General features: G+C 45.8%; 1 protein-coding gene across 2 annotated transcripts in view; it reads right to left on the bottom strand.

Annotated features, from left to right (window-relative positions):
* STX17 (syntaxin 17) overlaps positions 1 to 15,513 on the bottom strand; it is a 241,054-nt gene that overhangs the window by 168,946 nt on the left and 56,595 nt on the right. For both annotated transcript variants that reach the window (XM_075314960.1, XM_075314961.1), the window contains exon 2: positions 12,770 to 12,926. In XM_075314960.1, coding sequence (XP_075171075.1) covers positions 12,770 to 12,904 — 135 coding nt within the window. In that variant the 5' untranslated portion in view covers positions 12,905 to 12,926. The remainder of the gene's footprint in view (positions 1 to 12,769; positions 12,927 to 15,513) is intronic.

Here is a 15,513-nt window from a genome sequence, read left to right as displayed (position 1 = left end):
TCTTACAGCTTTCGGAACTCCCAGCTCCGAGATACAAGCGCTCTTTGCTTAGATTTCTGGTAATGGCTGCCAGGTCTTGCATCCCGCTTGGCTGGAAGTCTTCTACCCCCCCCACACTGGCACAGTGGGTTTCAAGGGTTAACGACCTAAGGCACATGGAGGACCTGACATCCTCTCTCAATGACAGACAGGAAGATTTTCATAGGACTTGGTCTCCATGGTTGGAGTTCACTTACTCGGCGGAATACGCCAGATTACTCTCTGTTCCACGGCTGCTGTGAGGCTCTGGGGAAACACTCTCCCCCCCCCTTTTTTTTTTTTTTTTCTCTCTCTCCTCTCCCCCTTTCCTCTTTTTTCTTCTCTTGCTCTCCCTTTTTCTCACTTCTTTGTCCCCTATCTTCCCCTATTCTCCCCTCCCCCCTATTCCCCTTTCTACCTCTTTCTCTTAACCTGTTCTAAACTCTTTTCGGGCTTTGCTCTCTCTTTCTATGTTCTGTATTCTACCCTTGTTGGGTTGGTTCATAAAAGGACTAAATTGGGCCTGACTCGAGCAGTTGCAGTGACTAGATATGTACAGGGGTGCGGAAGGGTGGGATACATGTCAATGTTAAATATTTGAAATCTGCTATTCTGCTCTTTGTGGAGCAGGTGTTACTTTGTATGTTCTCGAGTCGGTCTTTAAAATAAAGAATTTAAAAAAAAAAAAGAAATACTTAACAAAAAAGTGTGAAACAACTGAAAATATGTCTTATATTCCAGGTTCTTCAAAGTAGCCACCTTTTGCTTTGATTACTGCTTTGCACACTCTTGGCATTTTCTTGATGAGCTTCAAGAGGTAGTCACCGGAAATGGTTTTCACTTCACAGGTGTGCCCTGTCAGGTTTAATAAGTGAGATTTCTTGCCTTATAAATGGGGTTGGGACCATCAGTTGTGTTGTGCAGAAGTCTCGTGGATACACAGCTGATAGTCCTACTAAATAGACTGTTAGAATTTGTATTATGGCAAGAAAAAAGCAGCTAAGTAAAGAAAAACGAGTGGCCATCATTACTTTAAGAAATGAAGGTCAGTCAGTCTGAAAAATTGGGTAAACTTTGAAAGTGTCCCCAAGTGCAGTGGCAAAAACCATCAAACGCTACAAAAAAACTGGCTCACATGAGGACCCCCCCAGGAAAGGAAGACCAAGAGTCACCTCTGCTGCGGAGGATAAGTTTATCCAAGTCACCAGCCTCAGAAATCGCAAGTTAACAGCAGCTCAGATTAGAGACCAGATCAATGCCACACAAAGGTCTAGCAGCAGACACATCTCTAGAACAACTGTTAAGAAGAGACTTTGTGCAGCAGGCCTTCATGGTAAAATAGCTGCAAGGAAACCACTGCTAAAGGACAGGCAACAAGCAGAAGAGACTTGTTTGGTCTAAAGAACACAAGGAATGGACATTAGACCAGTGGAAATCTGTGCTTTGGTCTGATGAGTCCAAATGTGAGATCTTTGGATCTAACCACCGTGTCTTTGTGCAACGCACAAAAAGGGGAACGGATGGACTCTACATGCCTGGTTCCCACCATGAAGCATGGAGGAGGATGTGTGATGATGGTGTGGGGGTGCTTTGCTGGTGACACTGTTGGGGATTTATACAAAATTGAAGGTCAACCAGCATGGCTACCACAGCATCTTGCAGCGGCATGCTATTCCATCCGGTTTGCGTTTAGTTGGACCATCCATTTTTTTTTTTTTTTTAACTTCGTTTTATTAACAACTTCAAACATGGTACAACTAACATTTGCAATGTTAAAGTAGCTCAGTACATGGATAGTGATATTTGATCATAATAATGAACAGTCATATAAAGTCCATAATATCTTTTGCACTTAAAATAAAATAATGTTATTATCCATACTTCTTATCATTTGCATATATATACAATTTTATATTGAGCATAGGAACAGCTCTAACAATTAGCATGACCATATTTTAAAAACAAAATAGAAAAAAGAATGACAAATAAAGAACAACAGCCACATTGCATTATTATACATCAATATACCTTTGGACAGTGTTTCACATCCCTATATCTAACGGGAACCACCATTATCCGTGTAATCTCCCCTAAGCCTCTGTAAGTGTATCTGGAGAAGAATTCCACAGACCCCAAATTTTGTTAGATTTTCCCGAGCACCCCCTATTATAATATACCACCCGCTCATAGACTATAGTTGCATTGACTAGTTTAACCCAGGACCCCACAGTTGGATCCGAATCGCCCACCCACCTTAAGGCTATCAATTTCCTAGCCAGAAATAATGCCTCTCTGAGAAATATTGTCATGTAATGATCCCAGGACCCTTCCTCCATCACCCCAAACAGGCATATCAAAGGGTCACACAAAACAGGAATTGACACAATCGATGATAGCAGAGATGTCACTCCCTGCCAGTACGAGGATATATTAGGTTAGCTCCAAATCATATGTATGAAATTTGCCCCTGAAAGACGACACCTCGGGCACTCCGATGTACAAGAACGGCCCATGGTAAATAAACGAGTAGGAGTAAGATATGCCTGGTGGACAATGTAGCATTGAATCAACTTATTATTAACCAACGGGGATACCGCAGTCGGAGATTCCAATATCTCTTCCCGTTCCTCTCCCTGTAGAGAGGGAATTAGAGATTTCCATCTATCCTAGGCTGCCAAAGGGTCCGACTCCACCCCCACCGACAATAGGTAAATATATATAGCTGAGATTAGGCCTCGAGGTCCTTGTGATTTTAGAATACCTGTCATAGGAAGTGATGAAATAAATTTCCTCGCTCCAATTTTCTGTATGTGTGATTGAAGCGCTGTACGAATCTGCAGGTATCTAAAGAATTGTGATCTTGGGACATTATATTCAGTTTGGACCTGTTCAAAGGACTTGAAGGTTGTGGTTCCCGGGGCAAAAAGATCACCTAATGCATTGACACTGTGAGTGGCCCAGAATTGTGCCGAGGGGTGATCTCTCAGAGTATGGAAGTGGCTATTCCCCCATAATGGGAGTTCCACCACCACTCCTTCGAATTGTACCACCCTCTTGGCTTGTCGCCAGACTAATCTTGCCAACCTGAGGAGGGGTAATTGCCGTGATGTTCTCAGTCCATCTGATTCCAGAAAACCCACTAAACAATCAGTCCCAGCCGCGTGTGCCAAGTGACTCTCAGAGTTCGGCAGCTGACAACCAGGCATCCAGGTCTCCAGTGCCTAAAGCTGTCCCGCGAGGTAGTATAGGAAGAACTCCGGCAAAGCCATCCCTCCCAGTCTCTTGGATCTCTGTAAAATGGATAACCGAAGTTTGGGTCTGGATTTCCCCCTTATAAAAGAGGTAGTAAGTGAGTTCAGAATTGAGAAGAAGGATTTGGGCACTGATACTGCACTATGTTGTAGTGTATAGCTGAGCTTTGGAAGTAATATCATTTTGATTGAGTTTATTCTGCCAACCACTGACAGGGGTAGCTTGCTCCATGAGTTAGATTTAAGTTTAATGTGTTTCAGAAGTGGTGTTATACTCGTCTGAAGGTCTAGTGTATGGTCTTTTTGTATGTGTATTTCCAGGTATTTAAAGCTGGTTACCACTTGCAACAGTGACCTACCCTCCATTGAAGTTCCAGACCCTTGTGTTAATGGCATCAAAGCCGACTTGTCCCAGTTGATACGTAGTCTCGAAAACTCCCCAACTTTATCTATAGTGTCTATAATCACCGGTAAAGTCTCTTGCACTCGATTTAAGAAAACAACCATGTCATCCGCATACAATCCTATTTGATCTGTGCGGCCAGCTATAGTGATTCCAGTGATCTGTGGATGAGAACGGATTTGAATTGTCAAAGCTTCAATAACAAGTGCAAACAATGCTGGGGACAGTGGGCACCCCTGTCTTGTGCCCCGTCTCAATGAGAAGGGTGTAGACATAGCACTATTAACTAGTACCCTGGCTATCGGTGACCTATACAACATATGAATCCAGTTACTAAATTTAGGCCCAAAGGCGAATCTCTGGAGGCAGGCAAACAAAAATGGCCATTCTACCGAGTCAAATGCCTTGGCCGCGTCCAGCGAGGCCAAGGCCCACTCGTTTTCCTGGACCAGCATACTATATTGCACTATGGATTGGACCCGTCTTATATTTATAGAGGTGTTTTTCCCAGGCATAAATCCGGTTTGATCCAGGTGAACTATACTCAATATGACTGAATTGAGCCTGGACGCCAATATTTTGGTAAAGATCTTGTAATCCACGTTGACTAAAGATATAGGGCGGTATGAGCCACAGTCTAGTGGGTCTTTGCCTTCCTTTCTCAGCACAACTATATGTGCTTCGTATAAGAAGACAGGTAGAGAGTCACCTGCTGAAAAATGTGAGAAAACATCTAAAAGAATTGGGGCCAATACATTGCAATATTTACTATAGAATTCTATGGGGAGGCCATCTGGACCCGGAGATTTCCCCCCAGCCATATCCGAAATGGCTGTAATTACTTCCTCCAGTGTGATGTCCGCCTCCAGAGACTCCTGTTGCGATCTGCTCAAAGTGGGAAATTCCAAATCCGACAAGTATGCCACGCAACTTTGAACTCCATGAAGATTTCTAGAAGTATATAGGGCTTTATAATATTCACAAAAGCACTCTAAAGCCCGCTTTACACACTACAATATATCTTACGATGTGTCGGCGGGGTCACGTCGTAAGTGACGCACATCCGGCATCGTAATGTACATTGTAGTGTGTAACAGCTACGTGCGATTGCAAATGAACGGTAAAACGTTCATCGCACGCATGTCGTTTATTCCTTATGAATTGAACGTCAGGTTGCTCATCGTACCTGTGGTAGCACACATCAAAGTGTGTGACACCCTGGGAACGATGAACAGATCTTACCTGCGTCCTGCGGCTCCCGGCCAGCAATGCGGAAGGAAGGAGGTGGGCGGGATGTTTACGAACCGCTCATCTCCGCCCCTCCGCTTCTATTGGCCGGCTACCGCGTGACGTCGATGTGACGCCGAACGTCCCTCGCACTCCAGGAAGTGGATGTTCGCCGCCCACATCGAGGTCGTATGGACGGGTAAGTACGTGTGACGGGGGTTAATTGTTTGTGCGACACATTCAACAAAATTGAACGTGCCCGCACATACGATGGGGGCGGTTACGATCGCATACGATATCGTATGCAGAATCGTAACATGTAAAGCAGGCTTAAGATATCTTCAGGGGATGTAGCTATTAAGCTGTACGCTCTCCGTATACCCAGTATTGTATTTGAGGTGTTATGTTGCTTAACCATATATGCCAGTAATTTACTAGATTGATTTCCAAGTTCAAAATATGATTGTCGGGTAAAGAACAGTTTGCGTTTGGACTTGGTCTCAGAGTGTTGCATATATAACCTATATGAATGCATCCAGGCCGCCCTATTTCCATCGGTTGGGGCCAATATATATACTGCCTCCAGGTACCTAAGTCTCCCCTCTACTATGTCAAGGTAGGCCTTGAGAGTATCCCACACCAAGTTAGTATTCCAGGGCTTAGGGAGGGCTTCTAGGAAATCTTCTATTTGGGTCAGAGTCCTATCGCTTTAATTAGTTTCAGCCAAAAGGGGTTTAACCTCCAATAGGGTTTGCTAGCATTTTGGTTAATCTTAAGAGTTAGGCGGGCTTTACACGCTGCGACATCGCTAGCAATTGCTAGCGATGTCCAGTGCAATAGCACCCGCCCCCGTCGTACGTGCGATATGTGGTGATTGCTGCCGTAGCGAACATTATCACTACGGCAGCTTCACACGCGCATACCTGCTCGGTGACGTCGCTGTGACAGCCGAACAATCCCTCCTTCAAGGGGGAGGTGCGTTCGGCGTCACTAATCGGCCGGCCAATAGAAGCGGAGGGGCGGAGATGAGCGGGACGTAACCTTCTGCCCACCTTCTCCCTTCCGCATTGCCGTCGGGACGCAGATAAGGAGATGTTTGTCTCTCCTGCGGGTTTACACACAGCAATGTGTGGAGCTGCAGGAATGACAAACAACATCGTACCTGCGGTCGAACCGACATTATGGAAATTAACGACGTTACACAGATCAGCGATATTGTATGCTTCTGTGCTTGTTCACCGTCGCACCTAGGATTTACACGTTGCGATGTCGCTATCGGCGCCGGATGTGTATCACTAACGACATGACCCTGACGATATATCAGTAGCGATGTCGCAACGTGTAAAGCCCCCCCTAAGGATCACTGGGCTGTGATCTAATATACCCCTAACCCCGTGTACCATGTCATCCACCCAGGTCGTGATATTGCTCGACCCAAAAATATAATCCAACTGGGACAGCGTGCGTCTAGTAGAAGAGTGACCTGTGTATTCTTGGGTATTAGGGTGCCGGAATCGCCAAAGGTCAATCCACCCACCTCCCTCCGCGCATTGCTGCAGATCAGTCAAGTTTGAAGTCGAGTGTTGTCCCCCCCATCCATCCGAAACCTGTCCTGCTCCTCATTCATCACAAGATTAAAATCCCCCATACATAGCACATACGCATCTGGATAATTGAGGGCAAAGCTCAGTGCCTGCTTAAGAATGGAGACGCGAGCCGGTGGGGGGTTGAAAATGCATAATAGCACATAATCTCTAGAATCTATAGACACATATATAAAACACAAATCGCCCCTCCGGGTCACGCCTTACCACCCTCCCCTCCCAGCGGATATGTTTATGGACTAATAGAGAGACACCTCTAGAGTAGCTGGTGTGGAACGCATGTGTCGACCATTGTACCCATGGTTTGTTTACTAGTCTGGCTGTGTCCCGTGTGAGGTGAGTCTCTACCAGTACCACCAGTTGAGCCCTGATTTGCTTAATTTGGGAAAATATCTTAATACATTTTTTGGGCGACTTAAGGCCTCTGACATTCCAGGTCATAAATATCAGCTCTGATCCCATATCTTATAGATCTTTTTATAGAACCAGGATGCCAGGTGTAAGACGCTTTTTGCCCTGTAATTGTGGTTAACCCTCCAACAGTAATAAGCCTGTCCCTGCAAAGAAATAAAGTTAATGCATTTGCAGCTGTAAAAATAAAGAACCAATATAGAACTTCAAGACCTTTTCGAAAAGTCCTGTAAAACATTTCAAACATCAATGGGGATACCACCACTGAATACAGTGTCCTGGTATAGGTGGTATAAGGGTGCACAAGATAGGGCTCCCATTTCACAAGAACCAATTCCTGGCCAATTCCTCCATCACTCGAGGCACGGGAAAGTCCCATCTGTCTCCAAAGGGGGTGTCAAGCAACTGTGGGAGAAGAGGGTCGCCAGGGGGCTCAGAAAATATCACCTAGTAAAGCAACCTCATTGCTTCTGCTCCTTAGGTCTTGGGTGTAACTGTAGCCAGTCCTCAGCCTCAGCAGGTGTAGTAAAAAACAGAGACGACCCTTCATGCACTATGCGGAGCCGGGCAGGGTACAGCATAGAGTAAATGATGTTCCGCTCCCTTAATTTCTTCTTCACATCCATAAAGTGGGCCCTCTGTTTCTGGAGGTCCACTGAAAAGTCCGGAAAGATCGAGAGCATAGCATTGTTGAACATGAGTGGGCTCTTCTGTCGGGCCAGACAGAGAGCTGTGTCTCTATCTCTGCAGTTGAGCATCCTTGCTAAAAAGGGACGTGGTGGTGCGCCTGGAATAGGAGGCCTCGTTGGAATTCTGTGCGCCCTCTCCACCGCAAATGTCAAGGAGAACTCGTCTCCAAGATTAGATTTCAGCCACTCCTCCAGGAACCGTTCTGGATGCTGACCTTCCGAGTGCTCTGGCAATCCTATGATCCTTATATTGTTTCGACGCATGCGGTTCTCTAGATCATCTGCTTTCTGGCGCCATGCATTTGCCGATCCGGCCATTGTGGTCATTTTTGTCTTTAGTGGTGCAATTTAATCCTCCAGTTCAGACACTTGTGTCTCAACTTCTGCTGTTTGGGCCCTCAGGTATTGAATGTCCTGACGCAGGAGGCCCACCTCTGAGTGTATCGTCTCAATCTTCCCTGTGAAGGAGCTGTTGCTTGTAGAAATTGCTTGTAGAAGCTGTTCATATACCTGTCTCAGGGTAAAAATCATCTTGATCCTCTGACCCGTCATCCAACAGTGCTTGACCTTTTGGGGTGGCATTTCTCTCGGCTTTAGGGGAATCTGCCTAACCACCCCTTGCGAATTCCTTAAGTTTATCAATAGCTCAACTTTGTTTAGGGGGACTCATATTGATACACTGTGGATTTGCCGATTCTGCACCCCTCTCTTATCGTGCCCCTGTGTGTCTGAATCCGTGCCTTTATAATGTATATTTAGTAATATGTCCGTCTCCACTCACTCATCGCGTCCAGAGACCCGGAAAACAGCCACTTATATGGTGGATAATAATAAAGAAGGGAGTCCCAGGGCAGCAAAGCACTTAGGGTGTATTTATCAGAATGATGCAGACCTGCACAGCGTGGGGACTTCAATATGTGCCTCATTTGTTTTCATGTGTCAGTGAGAAACTGCAGGGCGCGTTTTTCAAGGCACACACTCCAGACCCTCCAGCACTCTATGGGTTAAAGTCTCCTGCAACACTGCCAGCCCTTAATGTGCTGTTCACTGACTGCCAGTTACACAGCTAAGTGAGTAATAGCTCCCTGTGCTCACCGCTTCCAGGTCTTCACCTCTGAGTATAAATCTGTCACTCCTCAGTGCTCTCCGGAGTCATGCGCTGCCGCTCACTTTGAAGATGCAGGCCTCAGGGAAGATGGTCGCTGCTCCACATGATCCAGCCTCAGGAGATCCAGCGTCGCCGTGCAGGAGTCAGGGAACAGCTCCGGTGAGGACCGACAGTCTCCAGATGGTGTCTCCTGTCACAGCAGCCGGTCGGTGAGTAGATGGGTCAGGTAACCGGGTATAAACGAACCGATAAGGTCAGGATTATAGGAGCTATCTTCTCATACGTCCTCTCTGGTTGGCTACATCGCCCCACCCCCACCATCATTTATTTTTCACGGAGAGTGATGGGGTGCTACGCCAGATGACCTGGCCTCCAGAGTCACCAGACCTGAACCCAATCGAGATGGCTTGGGGTGAGCTGGACCGCAGAGTGAAGGCAAAAGGGCGAACAAGAGCTAAGCATCTCTGGGAACTCCTTCAAGACTGTTGGAAGACCATTTCCAGTGACTACCTCTTGAAGCTCATCAAGAGAATACCAAGAGTGTGCAAAGCAGTAATCAAACCAAAGGTGGCTACTTTGAAGAACCTAAAATATAAGACATATTTTCAGTTTTTTCACACTTTTTTGTTAAGTATTTCATTCCACATGTGTTAATTCATAGTTTTGATGCCTTCACTGTGAAGCTACAATTTTCAGAGTCATGAAAATAAAGAAAACTCTTTGAATGAGAAGGTGTGTCAAAACGTTTGATCTGTACTGTATATAGCAACTTTAATCACTTGGTTAACTTAATACTGATCTGGCTGTTTATATGTAAGTAAGCCTGTCCTATCTCAAACTACTCCAATGCATGTTTTGCTATGGCGCTCAATCTTTTTGGCCTTTGAGCACTTCACTGAGCTTCTTGGCCATGTCAAAGGTGCACCAAACACACTAATGCTTCATTTACACGTCACGGACGAAGTACATAGAGTAAAGCCTGCTTTACACACTTCAATAAATCTTTCAATCCGTCGTCGGGGTCAAGTTGTAAGTGACGCACATCCTGCATCGTTCGTGACGTATTTGCGTGTGACACCTACGTGCGATCAAGATTGAACGAAAATACGGTGATCGCATACACGTCGTTTATTCCTCATACATTGGACGTTTTGTTGTATGAACCTAGTCAATTGTAACGTGTGACATCCCTCATACGATTTCGGTGTCTGATGCTATGTGCGCAGGTGTGCGCTCTGCACCGCAGCTTAAAAAAGGTCTGCTTCAGAGCGCAGCTGAAAAGCTGCGTTCTGAAGCACCTCACAATGTCTGTCATTCACTAATCTCTGTCAGTCCGTCACTATCTCTGTCCCTCTCTCTCTGTCCATGTCAGTCTATCCCTCTTACCCCCTCTCTCATACTCACCGATCCCCGGCCCGGCTCTGCACGGCATTCACACTGCTCCGGCGGCTTTTACTGTTTTGAAAAAGCCGGCCGCCCATTAAACAATCTCGTATTCCCTGCTTTCCCCGCCCACCGGCGCCTATGATTGGTTACAGTGAGACACGCCCCCACGCTGAGTGACAGGTGTCACACTGCACCCAATCACAGCAGCCGGTGGGCGTGTCTATACTGTGTAGTGAAATAAATAATTAAATAATTAAAAAAAACGGCGTGCGGTCCCCCCCAATTTTAAAACCAGCCAGATAAAGCCATACGGCTGAAGCCTGGTATTCTCAGGATGGGGAGCTCCACGTTATGGGGAGCCCCCCAGCCTAACAATATCAGTCAGCAGCCGCCCAGAATTGCCGCATACATTATATGCGACAGTTCTGGGACTGTACCCGACTCTTCCCGATTTGCCCTGGTGCGTTGGCAAATCGGGGTAATAAGGAGTTATTGGCAGCCCATAGCTGCCAATAAGTCCTAGATTAATCATGTCAGGCGTCTATGAGACACCTTCCATGATTAATCTATAAATTACAGTAAATAAACACACACCCGAAAAATCATTTATTAGAAATAAAAAACACACACATATACCCTGGTTCACCACTTTAATCAGCCCCCAAAAGCCCTCCATGTCCGGCGTACTCCAGGATGGTCCAGCGTCGCTTCCAGCGCTGCTGCATGGAGGTGACCGGAGCTGCAGCAGACACAGCCGCTCCGGTCACCTCCATGCAGCTAATGAAGACAGCCGCGCGATCAGCTGAGCTGTCAGTGAGGTTACCCGCTGTCACTGGATCCAGCGGTGGATGCAGCGGTGGCCGCGGGTAACCACAGTGACAGCTCAGCTGATCGCGCTACTCACCTCAGTTGCTGCGTGGAGGTGAGAGGAGCAGCGGTGAGTAGCGCGATCAGCTGAGCTGTCACTGTGGTTACCCGCGGCCACCGCTGCATCCACCGCTGGATCCAGTGACAGCGGGTAACCTCACTGACAGCTCAGCTGATCGCACGGCTGTCTTCATTTGCTGTGTGGAGGTGACCGGAGCGGCGGTGTATTCTGCAGCTCCGGTCACCTCCATGCAGCAGCGCTGGAAGCGACGCTGCATCATCCTGGAGTACGCCGGACATGGAGGGCTTTTTGGGGCTGATTAAAGTGGTGAACCAGGGAATGTGTTTGTGTTTTTTATTTCTAATAAAGGATTTTTTCGGGTGTGTGTGTTTATTTACTGTAATTTACAGATTAATCATGGAAGGTGTCTCATAGACGCTTGACATGATTAATCTAGGACTTATTGGCAGCTATGGGCTGCCAATAACTCCTTATTACCTCGATTTGCCAACGCACCAGGGCAAATCGGGAAGAGCCGGGTACAGTCCCAGAACTGTCGCATCTAATGTATGCGGCAATTCTGGGTGGCTGTTGGCTGATATTGTTAGGCTGGGGGCTCCCCATAACGTGGAGCTCCCCATCCTGAGAATACCAGGCTTCAGCCGTATGGCTTTATCTGGCTGGTTTTAAAATTGGGGGGGACCGCACGCCGTTTGTTTTAATTATTTAATTATTTATTTCACTACACAGTATAGACACGCCCACCGGCTGCTGTGATTGGGTGCAGTGTGACACCTGTCACTCAGCGTGGGGGCGTGTCTCACTGTAACCAATCATAGGCGCCGGTGGGCGGGGAAAGCAGGGAATATGAGATTGTTTAATGGGCGGCCGGCTTTTTCAAAATAGTAAAAGCCGCCGGAGCAGTGTGAATGCCGTGCAGCGCCGGGGATCGGGGATCGGTGAGTATGAGAGAGGGCTGCTCAATTCAGTTACTCAGGAGATTAGCGGTCACCGGTGAGTCCTTCACAGGTGACCGCTAATTGGGACGCGACACAGACAGAGCCACAGCATGACAATGAAGTCGGGTGAGGTTCACCCGAGTTCATTCTGACAGTGCGGCTCTGTCTGTGTCTGCTGTGAACTAACATTCACCGCTGCTACATGGCTGTCTATTACTGCTGTCAGCGGCCATGTAGCAGAGCTGACATAGTAAAAACGCATCTCTACATTACACACGCTTGGCAAGTCAATAAATAAAAAAAAAAAAAAAGGTGCCCAATGCATACGTCACAGAACACATGATCTAAAGGATCGCACACAAAATTTATCAATTTAACATAGACTACTAACGCACGTGTGACAGCAAATGAACGACCTACGTGCGATCTCATTCAATCGCAAATGCGACCTGGGCGTGTCACATCGCATACGAGATCGCATACCTAATTGTAAGGTGTAAAGCTGGCTTAATGCTCAGACTCTCCACAGATCTACTGTTCGAATTTGTTAAATTCACATAAGGAAACAAGTGGGCATTCTGTGTATTACTACCAGTATTGGCCGCAAAACATAGATGTGTGAGTGATGCATAATTCAAAGCAGATCAGCAACAAGGTAAGACCCTGTTGCACTTTTTTCCCCCTCAGCCTTCACAGTGATGCAGAATTACAATATTTGATTAATAGAGGCAGACAATAGTACACTAAAGGTGTGCACTTAGCTTGTGTAAAATGTGATTAATCTCTGTTACACAACATTGTCATTCAGAAAACGCAGAATGCGTAAAACAGGTACTGAAACTAACCTTTTCAATATTTATCTGGTGGTTCTTCAATCTTTCCAAATCTGTTGGTATAACCACCTTTGCAAACTTCTGTGCAGCAGATTCAAGGCGCCGGTATGACACTTTTTGTTCACTATCCAACAGAGAATTACTCATTGCTAACTTTCCAGATACTCAACTAAATAGGAGGTGTAAAATAAAAAGAAACACAAATCTTATAAGTACGAACTGAAGAATCCTAATTTTGTAGAAACTATATTTATAACATATTTATTAATTGGATGCATCATATTATTTGTGAAAAAGTACTTAACCAGAAAAACAAGAAATTGAAAAACATTCAGAAGTCAACAAAGCACAAGGGAAAAAATTAATTTGGGCATAGGACAAAGCATTCTTCTCCTTTTTCTTTATTATAATTTTATTTATATAGCAACAACACTATACAATTGAGGGGGACATTTAAAGACAATAGAGACATTACAGAGTAACGCATTCAGGGATCATGCCCCTGCTTTCAAGATTATAATCTATAAGGAAATGGAGGAGTGACAAAATAGAGAACGTGGTTGTGCATGTGTCTGAAATGTGTATGGTCCAGCCACCATTATAATAAATATAGGTTATGATATAAAGCTGCATGTCAACTGCCAGTATCTAAGTACAGTTACCAAGTGCAATTAGGTGCACGGAGGATGTGGTGACAGATGTAGAAGAGGAACCAGATTCTAAGAAAACTATTTAACCTTAATTGTGACCAGTGTCACTTTATAGGCTATACCTCTCGAACGCTTCAACTGATCCCAGTGATTCCGAGAATATTTTTTCATGGCATATTGTACTTCATGTTAGTGGTAAATTTATGTGAGACAGCACAATTAAATAATAATGCCATTTGGATTGGATACCTTAAAGCAGATAAGAGGCTAAAACATAACCTTTAAGGGTGCTTTCACACATCCGGATTTTTGTTCTGCGGCACAATACGGCGTTCTGCAGAAAAACCGCCACCGGCTTTTGTAACGCCGGTGGCGTTTTTTTTTGCATAGACTTACATTAGTGCCGTATTGTGCCGCAGGGGCTTGCGTTCGGTCCGGTTTTGGCCGCATGCGGCAGATTTAGCCGATGCGGCGGACGGATCGAACGTCCCCTGCAACGTTTTTTGCTCCGGCAAAAAACACCGCATCGCGCCGCATCCGGCCGCTGCGGCGCATTTTTCAATGCATACCTATGGAGGCCGGATGCGGCGCGATGCGGAAAAAAACGCATCCGGTCGCCGCATGCGGTTTTTTCCACTGCGCATGCTCAGTAGCATGCCGCAACCGGAAAAAACCGGGCGGGACGCATGTAAAAACTTATGCAAAGGATGCGGTGTTTTCGCCGCATCCGTTGCATAGTTTTCACAGCCGGATTGAGCCGCAGGGCTCAAACCGGATGTGTGAAAGTAGCCTAATATCAAAGTTATTAAAAAACCTATTTTAATAGGTCGAAGTAACCAAAAAGCATCTCCGGCCCCTAACATAAAATCTCATTAATTATACTGTGGATGCCTTCCTTGGACACGTGCACCTTGAAGGATTGTGTGCCGCCTGGAACTTCTGTTTTAACATAAAATCTCAGGCATGAATTTCTCACCACATAGTAGTAACAGCTCAGAGATGCCACTAGTATAACAAACAAAACAAACAGACAAAACAAAAAACTGTGTTTCAAAGTGCTAAAAGGACAGTGGTCCTATCTAGATACACAACAAAATAGAAAAACACAATATACATAAATCATACAGATTGTTGACAGCGGTCAACAGTTCAAATGCCCCCAAGTAAAGTAGTACTACAATTGATATATACAAAATGGAATAATCTCACCGAATTGGTGGTATGCAAGGTGAATCAGTCTCTCCCTCCTAGAGGTCTTGACGTTGCCATGGCGTCACTGACCCTATTTCTCACTGGGAGATCAACATATACTGTCACCCCAAACTTCCACCCTAACAAGGGCAGACTACAGCTAGCTATTCTGGACCCCCTGTGCACTTCCTAATAGCATCCCAACGCGTTTTATCATTCCAGACTCATCAGGGGTTATCGGCCTACAAAGGGGCAGAGGTCCTGCATCCCAGCTCACAAACAATCTGTGGACCCAGATCAGCTAACATACGGGGTAAATAAACCCAAATAATCCAATCACCATTCACATCACATAACAGGACTCATCTGGTGACTAATGAATCCTCGCTTGTTTACTTACAAGTATGACAAAAGGCGGCGGCGTTGGGGAGGAGATGTAATTAGCATGCTAATCGATCAAACACAGTATGGCTGTGGACCGCATGCTGAATGCGCTCCACAGATAGTAACACCCACCTAAGGTCACATGTTTTACTCTCAACTTCCGGGATGGGCCACATGATAGGACTCCGCCCACTTCATGACACTAACTGTGTCATCATTCAGACGGCGTGGTATATGCCTCTCCAGTGAAAAACAAACACTTTGCGCTCCACAGGCACCTCAGTCCATGGAGGGCACACATTCATAGAGAGTGCATGCATAAGGACTATGTCGCGCCTATATAAGCGGACTCAATTCAACCAGCAGGGAGAGTACAGCTTAGTGGCGCTGAACAATAGTCAGAAGGGACACAGAACAATAACCCAAACGGGTCAGAGTTCAAACCCCCATTCTGTATAACCCGGATTATACACCAATTCAATAATATATTAGCCCAATGTAAACTCAGACACTATAATAGAGAAAAGGAGC

Source organism: Anomaloglossus baeobatrachus, chromosome 6, assembly GCF_048569485.1.
Source record: "Anomaloglossus baeobatrachus isolate aAnoBae1 chromosome 6, aAnoBae1.hap1, whole genome shotgun sequence".
NCBI classification, from domain to species: domain Eukaryota; kingdom Metazoa; phylum Chordata; class Amphibia; order Anura; family Aromobatidae; genus Anomaloglossus; species Anomaloglossus baeobatrachus.
This window is presented reverse-complemented; position numbering and strand designations above follow the sequence as displayed.